General features: G+C 41.4%; 1 protein-coding gene across 4 annotated transcripts in view; it reads right to left on the bottom strand.

The window, feature by feature from the left end:
* KALRN (kalirin RhoGEF kinase) overlaps positions 1-15,239 on the bottom strand; it is a 982,696-nt gene that overhangs the window by 314,604 nt on the left and 652,853 nt on the right. For all 4 annotated transcript variants that reach the window (XM_069064963.1, XM_069064965.1, XM_069064964.1 and 1 more), the window contains 6 exons: positions 14,762-14,851; positions 13,142-13,234; positions 6,967-7,078; positions 4,976-5,166; positions 4,412-4,513; positions 1,785-1,927 (listed from right to left, as the gene is read on the bottom strand). In XM_069064963.1, the coding sequence (XP_068921064.1) occupies positions 1,785-1,927; positions 4,412-4,513; positions 4,976-5,166; positions 6,967-7,078; positions 13,142-13,234; positions 14,762-14,851 (731 nt within the window). The remainder of the gene's footprint in view (positions 1-1,784; positions 1,928-4,411; positions 4,514-4,975; positions 5,167-6,966; positions 7,079-13,141; positions 13,235-14,761; positions 14,852-15,239) is intronic.

Raw genomic sequence — 15,239 nt, 5'->3', positions numbered from 1 at the left:
CTGCAGCCATGGGGCCTTTCTTAATGTGATTTGTTAGGGAAAGGGATAAGGCCTGGACCTGTGACTTTACTAGTATAAAGAATTCCCAGTTCAGGAAACTCCCTCTACCAATACATATTGGCACCTTCTTTAAAACTTTTAGGCTTAGCAAGCAGCTAGATTTCACAGAGGATAGAGGACTGGGCCTGAGATCAGGAAGACGTAAGTTCAAATCTAGCCCCAGACACTAGCTGTGTGACCCTGGATAAGTCACTTAACCTGTCTGATTCAATTTCTTCAGTTGCAAAATAGGGATAATAATAGCAACCCAGGGTTGTTGTGAGGACGAGATAATAGCACATGAGATAGTAAAGTACTTAGCACTGTGCCTGGGATATAGAAGGAGTTCAATAATTTTTTTTTAGTTTTTTAGTTTTTTTTTTTAATAGAATTACCTAGAATGCTAAGGTTAGGTGATCTCCCTAGGGTCATATAGCCAGTGTATGTTAGAGGCAGGACTTGAATTCAGGTTTTCCTGGTTTTGAATCCAGTTCCCTATCCAACTACATCACGCTGCCCCTCATAATTTATTATAATCTATTAATTATTAACATCTAAAATTTTATTAATATTTAATAAAATTAAACTAATTTACTATTAGAATTTCCCTTACTTTCCAGATTCATGAATTGTTAGAACTGATATGGAATTCAAATATCTCGTTTAATCAAACTGGATCACTGTGTTTTTATTTTTTGGAGGCAATCGAGATTAAGTGACTTGTCCAGGGTCACATAGCTAGTAAGTGTCTGAGGCTGGATTTGAACTCAGGTCTTCCTGACTCCAGGGCTGGTGCTCTATCTACTGCTGCCCCACAAACAGGTTGTTTTATAGATGAGGACAATGAAGCCTAGAGACATAAAAGTGATTTGCTCAAGGTCACACAGCAAATCAATTATAAAACTGTCACTTATAACCCAGTCTCCAGTTTATGCCCCAGAAAATCCCACTTTCTGTGGTATACTGGTAATTATTTTAGTGATAAGTGAGGTTGCAGGAGTTACAGGGGAAGGCTCAAAGCCTCTCATGGATAATAATAGCAGGGGTAAAATGTCCAGATGAAAAAAGATTTGTTTGTAAAGGACTTTGAAAAGCTTCAAGGCTTATAGCAATTTGAGCCATCACTGTTGTTATTCAAACCTCACCTAGGATGCACAAACCCCATGTCTCAGCTTTGCTGTAGGGCCTCTTGGGAGCCTGGGAATGAGGAACTTCAGAATGATGGAGGGAGATGTTGGGAGAGGTAGCTTGTTACCAAGCCCTGGGCCACCCTTCGAACAGAACGGAGCCTTCTCCAAGCCCTCCAGATTTCACTGATCTCTCCCCTCGCTGAACACCTGCAGTATTCTCTATCCACATTACTCATACTGACTCGTAGTCAATACAATCTCGCATTGTCATTTAACTTCTTAATGTGCATTAGTGTTTCTCCTGTTTGCTTATCAGTTCCACTAGGGAATGGGCTGCATCTTTCACTTGGAAGTACCTGGCACATCATTTTCCATGTAGCAGGTGCTCGATCCATATTTGCTGAATTAAACTAAGCAGTGGCTGATCAGGAAAGCCTGGGACGCGTGGCTACAAGAATACAGCCACCATTCAAGGGCAGAGATCCTTAGCCTCAGCCCCATTGGACCCAGAGGAACAAACACTCACCCAATCTTCCCAAGTGTGCAAGGCAGTGCTGAGTGTTAGAGGAAGAGAGGGAGAAAGAAGAGAAGGAGGCAGAAAGAGATGCTGGTTACCTCTTACTATTGTTCCTCTGTTTGGCTGGTGTCTTAGGGAGCTGTATCGGCTCTTTTAAAGCACCCTTCAGGTGAATGATCCTTTCCTGAATCACCTCGCGAATGTTCTTGATCCACTCCTGCTTAGTTTCGATGCTGGAGGCCTAGTGTGGCATGGCGGAAAGAGGACAGTGGCTTTAAAAGCATAAGTAATAACCAGAGTGGACATTTCTATAGCATCTTTAAGTTTTTTAATCGCTTTAAATGCATTATTCTACTTTGAACTCCATAATAACTCTGTGGGCCAGATACCATTATTGTTCCCATTTGACAGATGAGGAAAATGAGTCTTGGAGTACTCAGTTATCCCTTCCACATCATGACTTTTCCCACAGTAGTTTTAATATATCACAGGTCAACATAAAAAATTAAATGAAAAATTTTGGGAAGTTTTGCAGAAGCCAGAGATAATACGCAAAGGCCAGCAGAAGACACAGAAAAAGTTTAGAAACTCAGAAATGCATAATATTTATGTATATATATATAAAATTATATAAAATATATAAATAATATTATATAATATCAACCCAAAGGTACTATAAACACCCCATATACAAAAAAGAAAAAATTCAGACTTCCTCTCTGGTACAAATGGAGGACCAATGAGTTTTACATGGATTTTCCAGCTCATGGGGGTGGCATGCCCCAACCCCTGTGATGTGCAAGGAATAACTGTAGTTAGGTGACTTGCCCAAGGTAACAACTGAGGGGAGATTTGAACCCAGCTCTTCCTGATTCCAAGGCCAGCACTCCATCCATGATACTTTATGCCAGTTCTCTATTTTTCAAAGTCACCTTCCTCCCAAGTACATTTATTCTGTTATTCCTCCAGCACTTGGAATGGTACTTGGTAAACACTTAATAATAATGATAATAATAATAAATAACAATAGCAAATATTATTATTTTTATCACAGCTAGCATTTATACAGTGTTTACTATGTATCAGGCACCATGCTAAGGACTTTATAATTATTATCTCACTTGATTATCCCAACAACCTCCAGAGGTAGGTGCTATTATTATCCCCATTTTACAGATGAGGAAACTGAAGTGAATAGAGATTAAGTGACTTGCCACAAAGTTAGTAAGTGTCTGAGGCCACATTTGAATTCAGGTTTTCCTGACTCCAGGCCCAACACCCAGAGGCTATTAAAATCTTAATAAATGGTGTTTCCCCCTGCCCCCAATCATTTTTGTTCATTCTCTGCACATATGCATTTGTGTTGCATGTAGATGTCCTGGGAGCTCCTCCAATGCAGGAACTGTGTCTGTTCTATACTAAGTCCCCTGGTATGAATGAATTCTAGGAAGGTTCATGGAATTCTTTTGCACATCTGCTGTCTCTTTAAGGTCCCATATTGCTCCTGTGGGGCATACTGTCTGATGGCTTTTATACATTCATATGTATGAAATCTCCTTGCTGACCATCAAGCAGCAACAATTCAGGGAATGACCATACTTACTTAATGACCATACTTAATGACCCTTTTCACTACTTCTCTACCTCTACCTTCACCTTCGCACACTGGCAGCATCTCCCCCTCTGTGGTCTCCTCTGATTGGTGAGTTCTTGCCCAGAAATGCCTCCGTTTTTATGAAGTACCCATGAAGCCATGCTTAATTTGGACTACTGCTCCTTCTTTCCCACAAGGGCATGCCTTCCCCTACCTTCCCAGTTCTTCTTTATGTATTGTTTTTCTCAGTGAGAATGTAATCTTCTTGAGATAAGTAGATTTTAATTAATTTTAATTATTTGTATTAATAGAGTGCAACAGAGTGCCCCCACATAGTGTTTAATAAATGAACTCTCTCTCTCTCTCTCTCTCTCCTGTTTCTCACTCATTAACCTCAAAATATTATTCATTTGTTGATGACGAGCCCTGATTTCAAGCACCTGCAATCCACCTTCTTCATCACACTGATTTACCCATGTGAGAAATCAACCTGTGTTCTTATATGTGTGTTTAGACCAAATTAATAACAATAATCACAAAATAGCTGACATTAATATAGTGCTCTAAGGTTTGCAATGTGCTTTCCATATATTATTTCATTTAAATCCCACAACAGCAAGATAGACACTGTGGGTATCAGCATTCCCATTTTACAGATTAAGAAATTAAGTCTCAGAGGGGTTAATTATTCACCCATTATTTGCTCATGTGCCTAGTAAATGTTATAGGTGGTACTTAAACCCAGATCTTCTTGATCCCAAGTCTAGCATCTATCCATCACATCATATTGCCTCTCAAACTGATTTGTTCTTTTTTAGTCTTATGACCCTAAGTGGTCATATGGCAGAACATGGCTTGGTTATCCGTCTATGTAAATCGATAGTGCTGCCAGAGAAGGCCACATCTTCAGAGGGACTCAGTGGCTACAGTTTTTCCTCCTGGAATCTCTGAGAGTATTGCTATCTTCCTCAAATTTGCCCTTCCAACATCCATGTGAGATCACAGTTCTGACTAGTAGCCAAATCTAGGCAAACTGCCTTCTTGTGGGAGTGAGGACTCTTGTCTTTTAGCCTTGAATGCTGACTGTCCCTGTGCCCATAGACTGAGAGGAAACCAAGAAGCAGGACTCACCTTCAATACAGTTTTGTTGTCCGAGGAAGGTGTGCGCCCGGACCACAAGGCAAATTTACAGGGATCGCCTTCCACGTGCTCCGTCACACCCAGTTCTGAGGTCTGTAGACAGGAAAGGCCTGTGAGAGGCGGGGAAGGGGAGGGCAGTGGGGAAACTTAGGGCTGGGATGGGATGGGAAAGGCAACAAAGAGGAGAGGACCGGGGAGGGGGCTGCTGTCAATCAAATTTAAACAAGTGGTATATTCTGTTCATCTATCCAGGATGAGAGCACAGAGAGATAATTGTTCAAAATTGGGAAGGACCAAAGAAGGGTGGAAGAGGAAACAGTCAACATAAAGAAAATTTTCTTGACTGTAAATATTGAAGTAGGAACATGAGGAGGGTTAGGGAGCTTTCTTCCTCTCTAGGGAGCTTTCCAAATAGAGACTTCATTTGCCTGAGATGCTTTAGGATTAAGGTGGGGGAGGAAGGAGGAGAAAGAGAAAGATGCAATGACCTTGTCAAGGTCCCTTCTAGCCCAAGGGCTCAATGAGAACAGGGAGTTCCCTGTGAACCCCACCTACCAGTAGTTTGTTCTTGTAAACATATTTTGTGTGCCCTGAAGAGTCTTTGATTTCCTTGCTAAACACCAAAGAGATCTCAAAAAGGAACAAATGTCGTTCTCGTCCCTTCCGGATCAGAGACTTGGGATCCCAAACTTGGAAGGCATCCTGGAGAATCAGCTCCCCCTGGACATCCAGGTTCTCATCAAACCCTGAAAGACACATAAGCATTCCCATTCTTAGTGGGAATTTCCTCTCGATATATGCAGCCAAGTTCAAGACTCACCGGCCCCGGGCATCTTTCAGTTGATACCATTCAGCTTTCATTCCTCCAGGGATTTCTGGTGGTGACATGCATATTGAGTTCTGGACTCTAGGTACATTTTATTTTTTATAGTTTCAGCATGCGTGTAAATTATGTGTGTGTGTGTGTGTGTGTGTGTGCGCGCGCGTGCTCTATGTTTCTCATTAGACTGGGAGGTCCCTAAGGGCAAGGAATATTACCTCTAACTTATACTGTATGAATCTCTAGGACATAGCTGATTACACATTGTCTTCCCCTTTAGAACATAAGCTCCTTGAGGGCAGGGGCTATTTTTGCCTTTCTTTGTATCATCAGCACTTAGCATGGGGCTGACACATGGGGCTGCTTAGTAAATGCTTGACTTCCTTTATATCTTCTCTTCTAACTCAGGGCTTAGAATGGATTGGAGCCCAAGTCAATGGCTGACTGACTGACTGACTAACCTGGGTTCCAGTTTCCTTGTTATCTTTTTCTTTTTGGAGGACATTTCTTTGTTCTTGCTTCAATGGCTCTGATATTACTGCATTGCATTTAGCAGTGTCATGAACAAAATGTTCAAAGTTCATGGAGCTTTAAGCTTGGGATATATGTCTTTGAAAGGCTAGAGAAACAAAGGTGACAGGGAGGAGGGGAAAACTTGGGGGAAGGAGAGGGAAGGAATGGGCTAGTGAGGCTGACACAGGACTGGGAAGGATTAGTTAGCTACATGTGCCTTCAAGTTAACTACACACAAACGCCCAGATTGGACATGAGTTCCTCAAAGCTTCTGTGCTCTACACTCCCCACCTGCCTCATTCCCTACGGAGTTGAGTATCACCCAGGCTCCTGGGTACAGGAAGCCCTGAGGTTAGACAAGTCCTTTGGAGAAGAGCAAAGACAGGAAAGAACTATCTAACCCAAATTGAAATAGATTCTGCAGAAAAGTACAAATTAAATTATCTATATTGTATTGTATTTTTATTTACTTTGTTAAACATCTCCCAATGGCATTTTGATCTGGTTTGGCCACACTCAGGAAGATGGCAGATGGGGGGGCAAGGGGGATGGTTCTGAGCACAGGTATTTCCTTAAATCCCTGCTTGCCTGTTCTGACTCGGGCACTGAACTATGTCTCTTCTAACACATCCCACCTCTTCCCGACACATTGCTTCTTGGTACATCTGTCCTATAGTGCTACGACTTCTTTACCGAAGCCCTCTCTAAGCCAAAGAAACATGGTTCCTGTGGATCAATGAACCTTTGTAGAGGTTTTCTGTGACTTTCCTGGCCTACTTAACCTGGCAGCAAAGGTATGGGACTGAAGAATGCATTGAAGTGAGAGAATCTACATAAATTGCATGGGCAAAGGAACAATATGCAAATTTATGTAAATCAGCAAGACTGTTTTTGCATTAGAACTCAAGTACTCTTGGTAATAAATATGCTAACTTGCCCTCAACACATTTAATAGAAGAGTTGAGACCTATATACCTTGAATGGCTTAAGCATGACTCTGCTTGGAGACTGGGGGATAGACAAGTTGACCTATAGAACTTTCAGTCTGAATACCTAAATATTCTTTATAGTTACTAGTGATTTGGGGCTCATTTGCCCACTTCTCCCTGCTCTGTCTCATGTTTGCTATTACATTGCACTCCCTGCCCCCACTTACCCCTCTAGGTCTAGGAAAAAGAGAAGGCCCATTGGTGGGCAAGCTAGGGATGACTACCTTCCAACATGCTGACATGCATGGCGTCATTAGCTTTCTTTGGAACGCTGAGCATCACTTCCAGGCCGTCCTTGAGCTCCCCTTTCCCTTCTTCACAGCAGGTTAAAAGTTCCTAAGGAAAAAGTCCAGACATAATCACGGCAGTTCTGATAGCTCCCAACCCTCTGCTTCCTAGAGGCAAAGATCACCTTCCCCTTGTCCACCTTGTCCACTGTGTACTATACGTATCCTCAGGGCTGTGGACAAGGTTGGGATGTGACCCATTTAATTTTCCAGACTTAGCTACCCTAAATTCAATGTCATGCAGTCCAACCAAAGCAGCATTCTGGAGTGGAGAATGGAGTCCTGGATATGAGACCTGGCTCTGTTATAAGTAATTTGATTTGTAGAGTCATCTAATTTTTTTGTACCTCAATTGCCTCACCTAAAAAGTGAGGATTAAAAATAACCGTACTTCATACTCTATGGTATTGCTGTAAGACTCAAGTGAGCTAATGTTTGCAGAGGAGCCCTCTTATTAACTTAGGACTAGTGGTCATTGGGAGGAAAGCATGACTGCATGACTGGGAAGGATTAGCTACATGTCCCTTCAGGTTAACTACACACAAATGATGTGCAGGTAAATCCCTTATTTTGAGTAAATAGACTGGGTTCTCTTGGCTGTTAAAAGTTCCTACCAATTCATCAAATTTTATAACGTCCTGTGAGTTTTCCTTGACTATAGATCCTGATGACAAAGATATGATGGGTCTAGAGAATGTATAGGGTTGAGAGGGGGAAGAGATGCAGTAGAATCGAAGAGGATAGCTTCCCAACCAAGGTATCTACTGCTGACATAGCCCCTGGGAGGCTCTTCTTGATCCCCTTAGCTGAGAGTGTCTACCTCTTCCAAATTGCCTTGGATTTCTTTGGCATATTCACATAGGTGCACATGTTGTTGCCTCTTATAGAATGTAAGATCCTTGAGGATTTGTTGTTGCTGTCATTCAGCCATTTCAGTCACGTCCAATTCTTCGTGACCCCATTTGGGGTTTTCTTGGCACAGATATTATAATGGTTTGCCATTTTCTTTTCCAGCTCATTTTCAGATGAGGAAACTGAGGCAAATGGGGTGAAGTGATTTGCCCAGGGTCACACAGTTAGGAAGTGTCTGAGGCCAGATATGAACTCACAAAGATGAGTCTTCCTGACTCCAGGCCAGATGCTCTATCCACTGCACCACCTAGTTTCCTTGAGGACAGGAAGTTTCAGCTTTGTCTTTGTGTTCCCTAGCACCTAGCACATATCTGGGGGGGAGGGTCTGGACCTGTGATTCTATCACAGTATAGGGGAGCTCTCACTTTAACCCCTCCACTAATGCAGTTCAGCAATTCTGCCACTTAGGATCTTCTAGAGCTGCCTGGGGAACACTTAAGGTAAATGTTTCAGAGGAAAGACTTGGACCCAAGTCTTCCTGACCCACTCTTAATCTACTGCACAATTTTGTCTCCTACTCAGCACATAGTAGGTACTCAGTAACTTCTTGTTGATTGATAAACGGAGAGGAAAAAAAAGCCATGGGATGAAAACTTCACAGTCCTCCTATAAACAATAATAGCTCATCTTTATTATATTTGCAGAGAATTGTACAAATTTTATTTCATCTAATCTCATTTCTATGAAGCTATAACTAGTACTATTCAGAGGCATAAGAATGCCTCTGTATCTTACTTCCCTGCTTCAGAGAGAAGCTCCCCAAGACATAAGGCCATGTCTCCTCTATTATCCTAGGAGATCTCAGAGGATAGGGACCATAAAGATAGAATTCCATAGAATCACAGAATGTCAGAGTGGGAAGCAACCTTGGAGGTCACTTAATCTAACCCTCTCATTTTGTAGATGAGGAAACTGAGGCCCAGAGATGTCAAGGACTCAACACTAGATAGGACTAGAAATCAGTTCTCTTGTTTCCAGATCCCATGCTTTGTCTATTTATATCCATTATATGTAAGTGGTTCTTTTCTTTCCCCTAGCAGGGTAAGGGCTCCCTGAAGATAGGAACTGGATCAACTTTCCTGCTTTTACATCCTCCCATAGGCCAGGACAGGGCTCAACACACAAATACACATATGATACTGTAACAGTTGCAAAATGCTTTATATATTTTATCTGATTTGATCCTCACAACCCTGTGAGGCAGACAGCATTTCCATCTCCATTTTATGGATGTGAAAATTGAAGCTCAGAGAAACTCATTGACTTGTGAACTCTCACATGACCAATAAACGTCAGGGATGGGGTTGTAAGAGGTGGATTTAGACCTAGGACCATCACCTCTTTCCATAAGAAGGCTCTTCAGATAAATGTGTGGCCAAAGCCAAAAGATACTTTTTTAACTTCTGAAACTCTTCACTAATTCTCTCAGTTATCCCCAGCCCTCTCTATTCCCTTCCCCCATAATAACTGAAATAAGTCTAGCTCCTCTGGACAAATTCCCACCATGAGACAGGGATCCTTTTTCTAGTTCAGAAGGATTTTAAATTTGGAGATAAGTTACAAAGTCTCAGCTCTGTCCTCTTTTCCAATGGATTTAGGAACATAGGATCATAGATTTAGAGTTGGGAAAGACTCAGAAATCACCTGGTCCCTATGTTCCCAAAATGGGTGATATCACCCTCTGGGGGGTCCTGGACCAATCCAAGGTGGGGTGGTAGTAGCCTCGGCTGAAGTTTGGGGGATACTGAATAAAAATAAGGGGGCAGTGGAAGCATAAGGAAAGAAGAGAAGAGAATTTTGAAAAACTGTACATATTTTACCTGTTGTATAACAGAGTTAAAGTCATAATGATTACAATATTTTCCAAATAAACTCACAAAATGCAAGTTATAACCCATCAGTGGTCAAGTCCAACACTAGGTCTTAACAAGCTAGTGTTGGCAGGTGAACATGTCACACATTGTCAGGTAGTCCAGCATGCATTGACAGGAATATGTGCAATGTGTAATGACTTATTTACAATATGATAGTATACAGTTATAAGGTACAATATTGTATCATCAGAATTTCAATTTAGGAAAAATTCTCACAACTTTATAATAAATTACTAAATTTAAGATGTATTATTTTCAAAATATATATTTTATATTTTTTGAAATGATGCATATTTCAAAAAAAGTTAAATTTAAAGAAAGTAAATTTCCAGGGGGACACTGAGTAATATTTTTAAAAAGGGGATGGTAGGCCAAATAAGTTTGGGAACCTCTGATCTGATCCAACCCCCTCATTTTATATATGAGGAAACTAAGACCCAGAGCAGTTAAATGACTTGTTCAAAATCACAAAGTTAGTAAGAAGTAGTATTAGAATTTGAACTCAGGCCTTCTGACTCCCAATCTCACACTCCGTATCATCTTCACTTTGCTTTTGACATCGTTATACAGAAACTTTAATATTTCCCTTGCTTCACTGATTTTTTTTTCTTCCTTTACTTTGAAAACAAACTTCATTCTTTGGTAATTTGATACTGTTAAGGGAACTTCCCAGGCAGAAACAATGGAAAATATGTATTCATTTAGAATAGAATATGCCAATGAGTTTAATCTACTGTTCTACCAGTAATGAGCACTCAGTTCTCTCCAGGTCTCTGCATCTGGTAAGGAACCACTACACATTTCATTAAGAGCCCAACAGGAAAAATGTGGCAAATGAAGCGATTTGTATGGTGAATAGCAAACTCCATAATGGGCATATGGCTCCCATTCTTCTATTTCATCTAAAGTCTTCCATCCCTAGGCAGAGATTATCGCTAATTAAAAGTCAAGTTACTTGGAACACAAAAGACTTCAATGATGGAAACCCCAGAGTCTATTTGTAAAAACCTTTCTTATTTATTATTGATGTTAATGGTTCAGCAAACTATTTTTTTCCTTTTATTCAGCTGGAATTTTTGTTATAGACTTAAAGCAGCCTTAAAAATGATCTCACAATAGCTTTTGGCAAGGATTCCATTTGTTTCCTCCAACCCACCCAGGGGTTATCCATTTCAATTCTTTTCAATTTAACATTCATTAAATTCCTGTTATATTCAAGGTAGGGCAGCTATGTGTTACAGTGGATGGAGTGTTGGGCCTGGAGTCATGAAGAGCTGAGTTCAAATCCAGCCTCAGACACTTACAGGCTATGTGACCCTGGACAAATCACTTAACCCTGTTTGCCTCAGTTTCCTCATCTGTAAAATGAACTGGAGAAGGAAATGGTAAACTGCTCCAGTATGTCTGACAAGAAAACCCCCAAAGTGGGGTGTAAAAAGTTGGACACAAATAAAAAAAATTACTAAACAACAAACTTCAAGGTACCGTAGAGTGACCCTGCTCACTTCCCTTGCGCCTGTTTTTTCTCTCCTGATTCATCAGAATTCTATTTCTAGCAGTTGCTGATAAGCAAATATCCTCAGACTTTTCTGTATTTTTCTCTCTTCCAGAACCCCACCCCAACCTCTTTTGACTATGCCTTTCTTAGTCCCTATCATAGAATTCCAGGGATTCATTACACAGAGGGAATGAAACAGAAAAGTGAAGTCAATGACATTTATTTTAGACTTGTTGCCTTATTTCTTTTAGTCCCAATGCAACTTGGATCAGCTTTATAATCCTAAAGAGGAAGGATTTATAGAGTGATTTTCAGTAATGTGCGTTGTCATATTGAAATCTGAATGCCCCAGACGTTTTGTAGAAATAGTTAAGTTAATAACTGACAGTTTTCATTCACATAGCAATTTAAGGTCTACAATCTGTGGGAGGGAGCGAAAGCCTTTTAAATCCCCATTTTACAGATGAGTCTCAGAGTAACTGTTCTAGAGTGACACACATAGGAAGTGTCTGAAGAAAAGAGAAGCGTGGGGGGTGGCTATGTCACAGCCAGGCTGCTACACCCAAAGCATGTCATTAGAGGCTCGAGGAAGCAGATCTCTGTCTCCCCTCACCCTTATCCTGATGGCCACTTGCCTCCCCAACTCATTTTCCTTGCACTTTTTATAGGATTACACTTTCACCTGCCAAGAGTGCCTTATGATGTGAATCGTGAGCAGACTGAATCATGGATCATAGCCCTCTCTGGACATCAGGCTGACTGTTCACTGGGAGGCAGGACGACCTTTTGTAAACTCTCCCTTGGAGGACGAGTTGGAGCCAGAAGTGTTAATGCTCCCTCCACCCTCCTCAGATCTCTATACACAGAATTATCTGCTCACACGTTATGCTGCCTCTCCCGGAAGAATGCAAGCTTCTTGGATACAGGACCTGCTTTCTTTTTGTTTTTATAAACCCAGTGCTTAGCATTGTTTGTTGCACTGAATTCTCATGGTTCGGAGTTTCTTTTGGAACTTCTTCCAGAGCTCCTTCCCGCGTTCTCTCACCTAACCCAAAGGCTTAGATGGATCTGAAAGGCAACTTGTCAAGTAGTGACTGCACAAAATGGGAAGAGACTGTATCCTGGCAGTTCAAGGAATGACCTGGTCAAAAATCATGGGACTTTGACTATGTTTTTTTTCCCCAGACTCCTGGGAGAGTCATTTATTTATTAGATTATAAAATATATATTTCCTTTGTGGAATAATAAGTTTAAATTGCCTTGCTCTTAAAGGGAAAACAGATGAGGATTGTTCTTATTTCGCTTAAAGAACACTCCCCCACTACCAGGTCCATTGCAAAATAAAAGCTTTGTGCTTAACTAACATAGAATTTAGGCAAAAACTACTGACGCCATGGATGCCTAGTCTCAGGAAAGCTACCTTTGGTCTGGAACCCAAGTTCTTGAGTTGGCTGGAAGCAGGGTGACCATGAGTATTGTGCCAGAGAAGAGAGAGAGGCTTGTGTAGCAACCCACCAGAGCAGGTGACCTCCTAGGGGGCATTGTACTATGTATGCTGCACAGGAAGCCCTCTTCTATGGAAAGCCACAGCCTGCTTTCTTCCTATGTTCCAAGTACAAAACATCCTGGAAAGAGGAAAAAGCAGCCTAGAATAAAAATAACTAAATCTTGACAGTTTCTGAAGCGCTGATTTGGGATTGAAGCTAGAAAGGATCTTGGATTGGGAACTTCTCCATCATTATGAACAATGCTCAGACACCCGATCCTATGTATTAGGTGACAGGTGTAGGTGAAGGGAATAGGACGGAGAGAGGGGAATGGTAGGTACCTTCAGGAGCAGTTGATACTTAGTGATCCTCTGGACAGGCTTGATTAAGTAGGAAGAGATAGAGTTGGCTAGTCCATGGCGCTGTTGGATTTCCTATAGGGAGGAATATGAAGCAGATTAGATGCAGGTGGAAAGCAGAGAGAGAAGAAGGAAGAGACAGAGACAGAACCAGAGAGACAGAGACAGAGGAAAAGAGAGGAAGGGACATATGCATTTAAGAGGAGGAAGAGAAAAGAGAAATGTGAAGAAAATAGAATAGCACAGCTATCACTTCCTGTCACAGGAATCTGGAGGATGAGGGTCCAAGATATTCAGTATTTCCTGTGTTCTGTCCTCTGGCTAATACATCCCTGTCTCGTGCTCTTCCCTTAATCTCTAATTCTAATAAAACCCTTCTGCCCAAACTCTACTCCCTGCTCTGTTGTCCCCATTCAACTTATCCCAACTTCCTCTGGAAGCCTCATCTTTCCTTCCACAGTGACCTCTGGAACCATCACATAGTTGCTATCAAACTGCCCTTTACCCTAGACACCTCCCTTTTGCACTGGGCCCATCTTGTGTTCATACAAACATGACTCCTTCTGCAAGACAGCACACCTTTTGTGATCCCAAGGGACACAACAGACCAGGAAAGAGAGTCGGAAACTTCTTGCACCGCTACTTCTAGACACCCTCCCCCCTCCACTGTGGTCACTCAGACAATTCTCCTTTGAGCTTCACTCTATCTCTCCACATTGCCCACTTCAGATCCTCACCACCATCATCTACCTCCACATCACTCTTCCTTCTTTCTCAAAGAGTTCAGTATGTGGGTCACTGTATTTCTCTCCACCTCCATCTCCATCCTCATATTTAGGTCCTTCAAGTTACATGCATCTATCACCTCCAATGCACTGGCCACTCAGTTCATCAGCCTCCTCAAATTCCATTGACTTATGGTTTCATTTTACTTCAACAAATCTCAGAGGTGGCCATGCTTGGGATCTCACCGTTCCTTATTACTGTTCTTCTTACATAATCTTGAACCCCCAAATTCCTCTCTCTGATCAGCACCTATTACACTTCCCCCTGACCTCCTAATTTACTATTCTGACACCTTTTGTGCATACTCATTGTGACATTCAGTGTCTTTACCCTCTCTTTGTTCTCTCAGTCCATCACTCCTGCTCTGGCTTCACTTTCTCTCCTTCACATTCTTTTTTCTTTTTTTTAAAAAACAAATTTATTATATATTTTTAACTTCCATTTAAAAAAATAAGCAAGTTCCAAATCCTCTTCCTTCTTCCTTCCTTTCCCCCACCCATTGAGAAGGCAAGATTTGTAATATCAATTATGACTGTGAAATAATGAAAATCATATTTCCATATTCTATATGTTGCAAGAAAAATAAAGAAAGTGAAAAAATTATGCTTCAATATGAACTCAGACTCTATCAGCTCTCTCTCTGGAGGTAGATAGCGTTTTTCATCAAAAGTTCTTAAGAACTGATTTGGATTATAGACCTATTTGCAAGGAGTATTAGAAAGGATAAGAAGCAAAAGACACGTGTGTCCCTCGTTCCCCCTGTTCCAAAGCACAAAGGATTTCCACCCTGCCCACACCCTGGAAAGAGCAGCTTACATCAAAGAAGGTGCCTGCATGCTCCAGGATCAACTGGCTGGAATCAGGCTTGTTTTTACAGTAGGTGACGTACATCTGGAATTTGTCTGCCTGGAAAAACCAACCACAAGGAAAATCATAGATAAACATTTGGTAGTCTTCTGCCTATGTGCATATAATAGGAAAATTGACTGACATCCATTGACTTTGCATGGCTTATATAGGCTTTACATGGAGGCAGGGGGATGGATGAATTGACTTCAAAGATATCCTTTCAGCCTGAGGATCTACCCCAACTCTCCCCTCCCCTCCCACACACACACACATGCACATGTGGCACGCACACACACTCTTCTTTTTCCATCTCTGCACTCAAGTTAGAGCAGTGTCTACAGGTCAACTTTCAGTTGACCAAACATATCACTCTCAACATACTTCTGGGATACTTTTGCTATGCCATCAATTTGTGTGATCAGGAAATGTGAACTAATTTTTAAAA

This window comes from Petaurus breviceps, unplaced genomic scaffold (genome assembly GCF_028583685.1).
Source record: "Petaurus breviceps papuanus isolate PSGF00001 unplaced genomic scaffold, PetGlider_PUasm1.0 90654, whole genome shotgun sequence".
Lineage (NCBI taxonomy): Eukaryota > Metazoa > Chordata > Mammalia > Diprotodontia > Petauridae > Petaurus > Petaurus breviceps.
The sequence above is the reverse complement of the archived record's forward strand: the minus strand, read 5'-3'. Positions and strand labels throughout refer to the sequence as shown.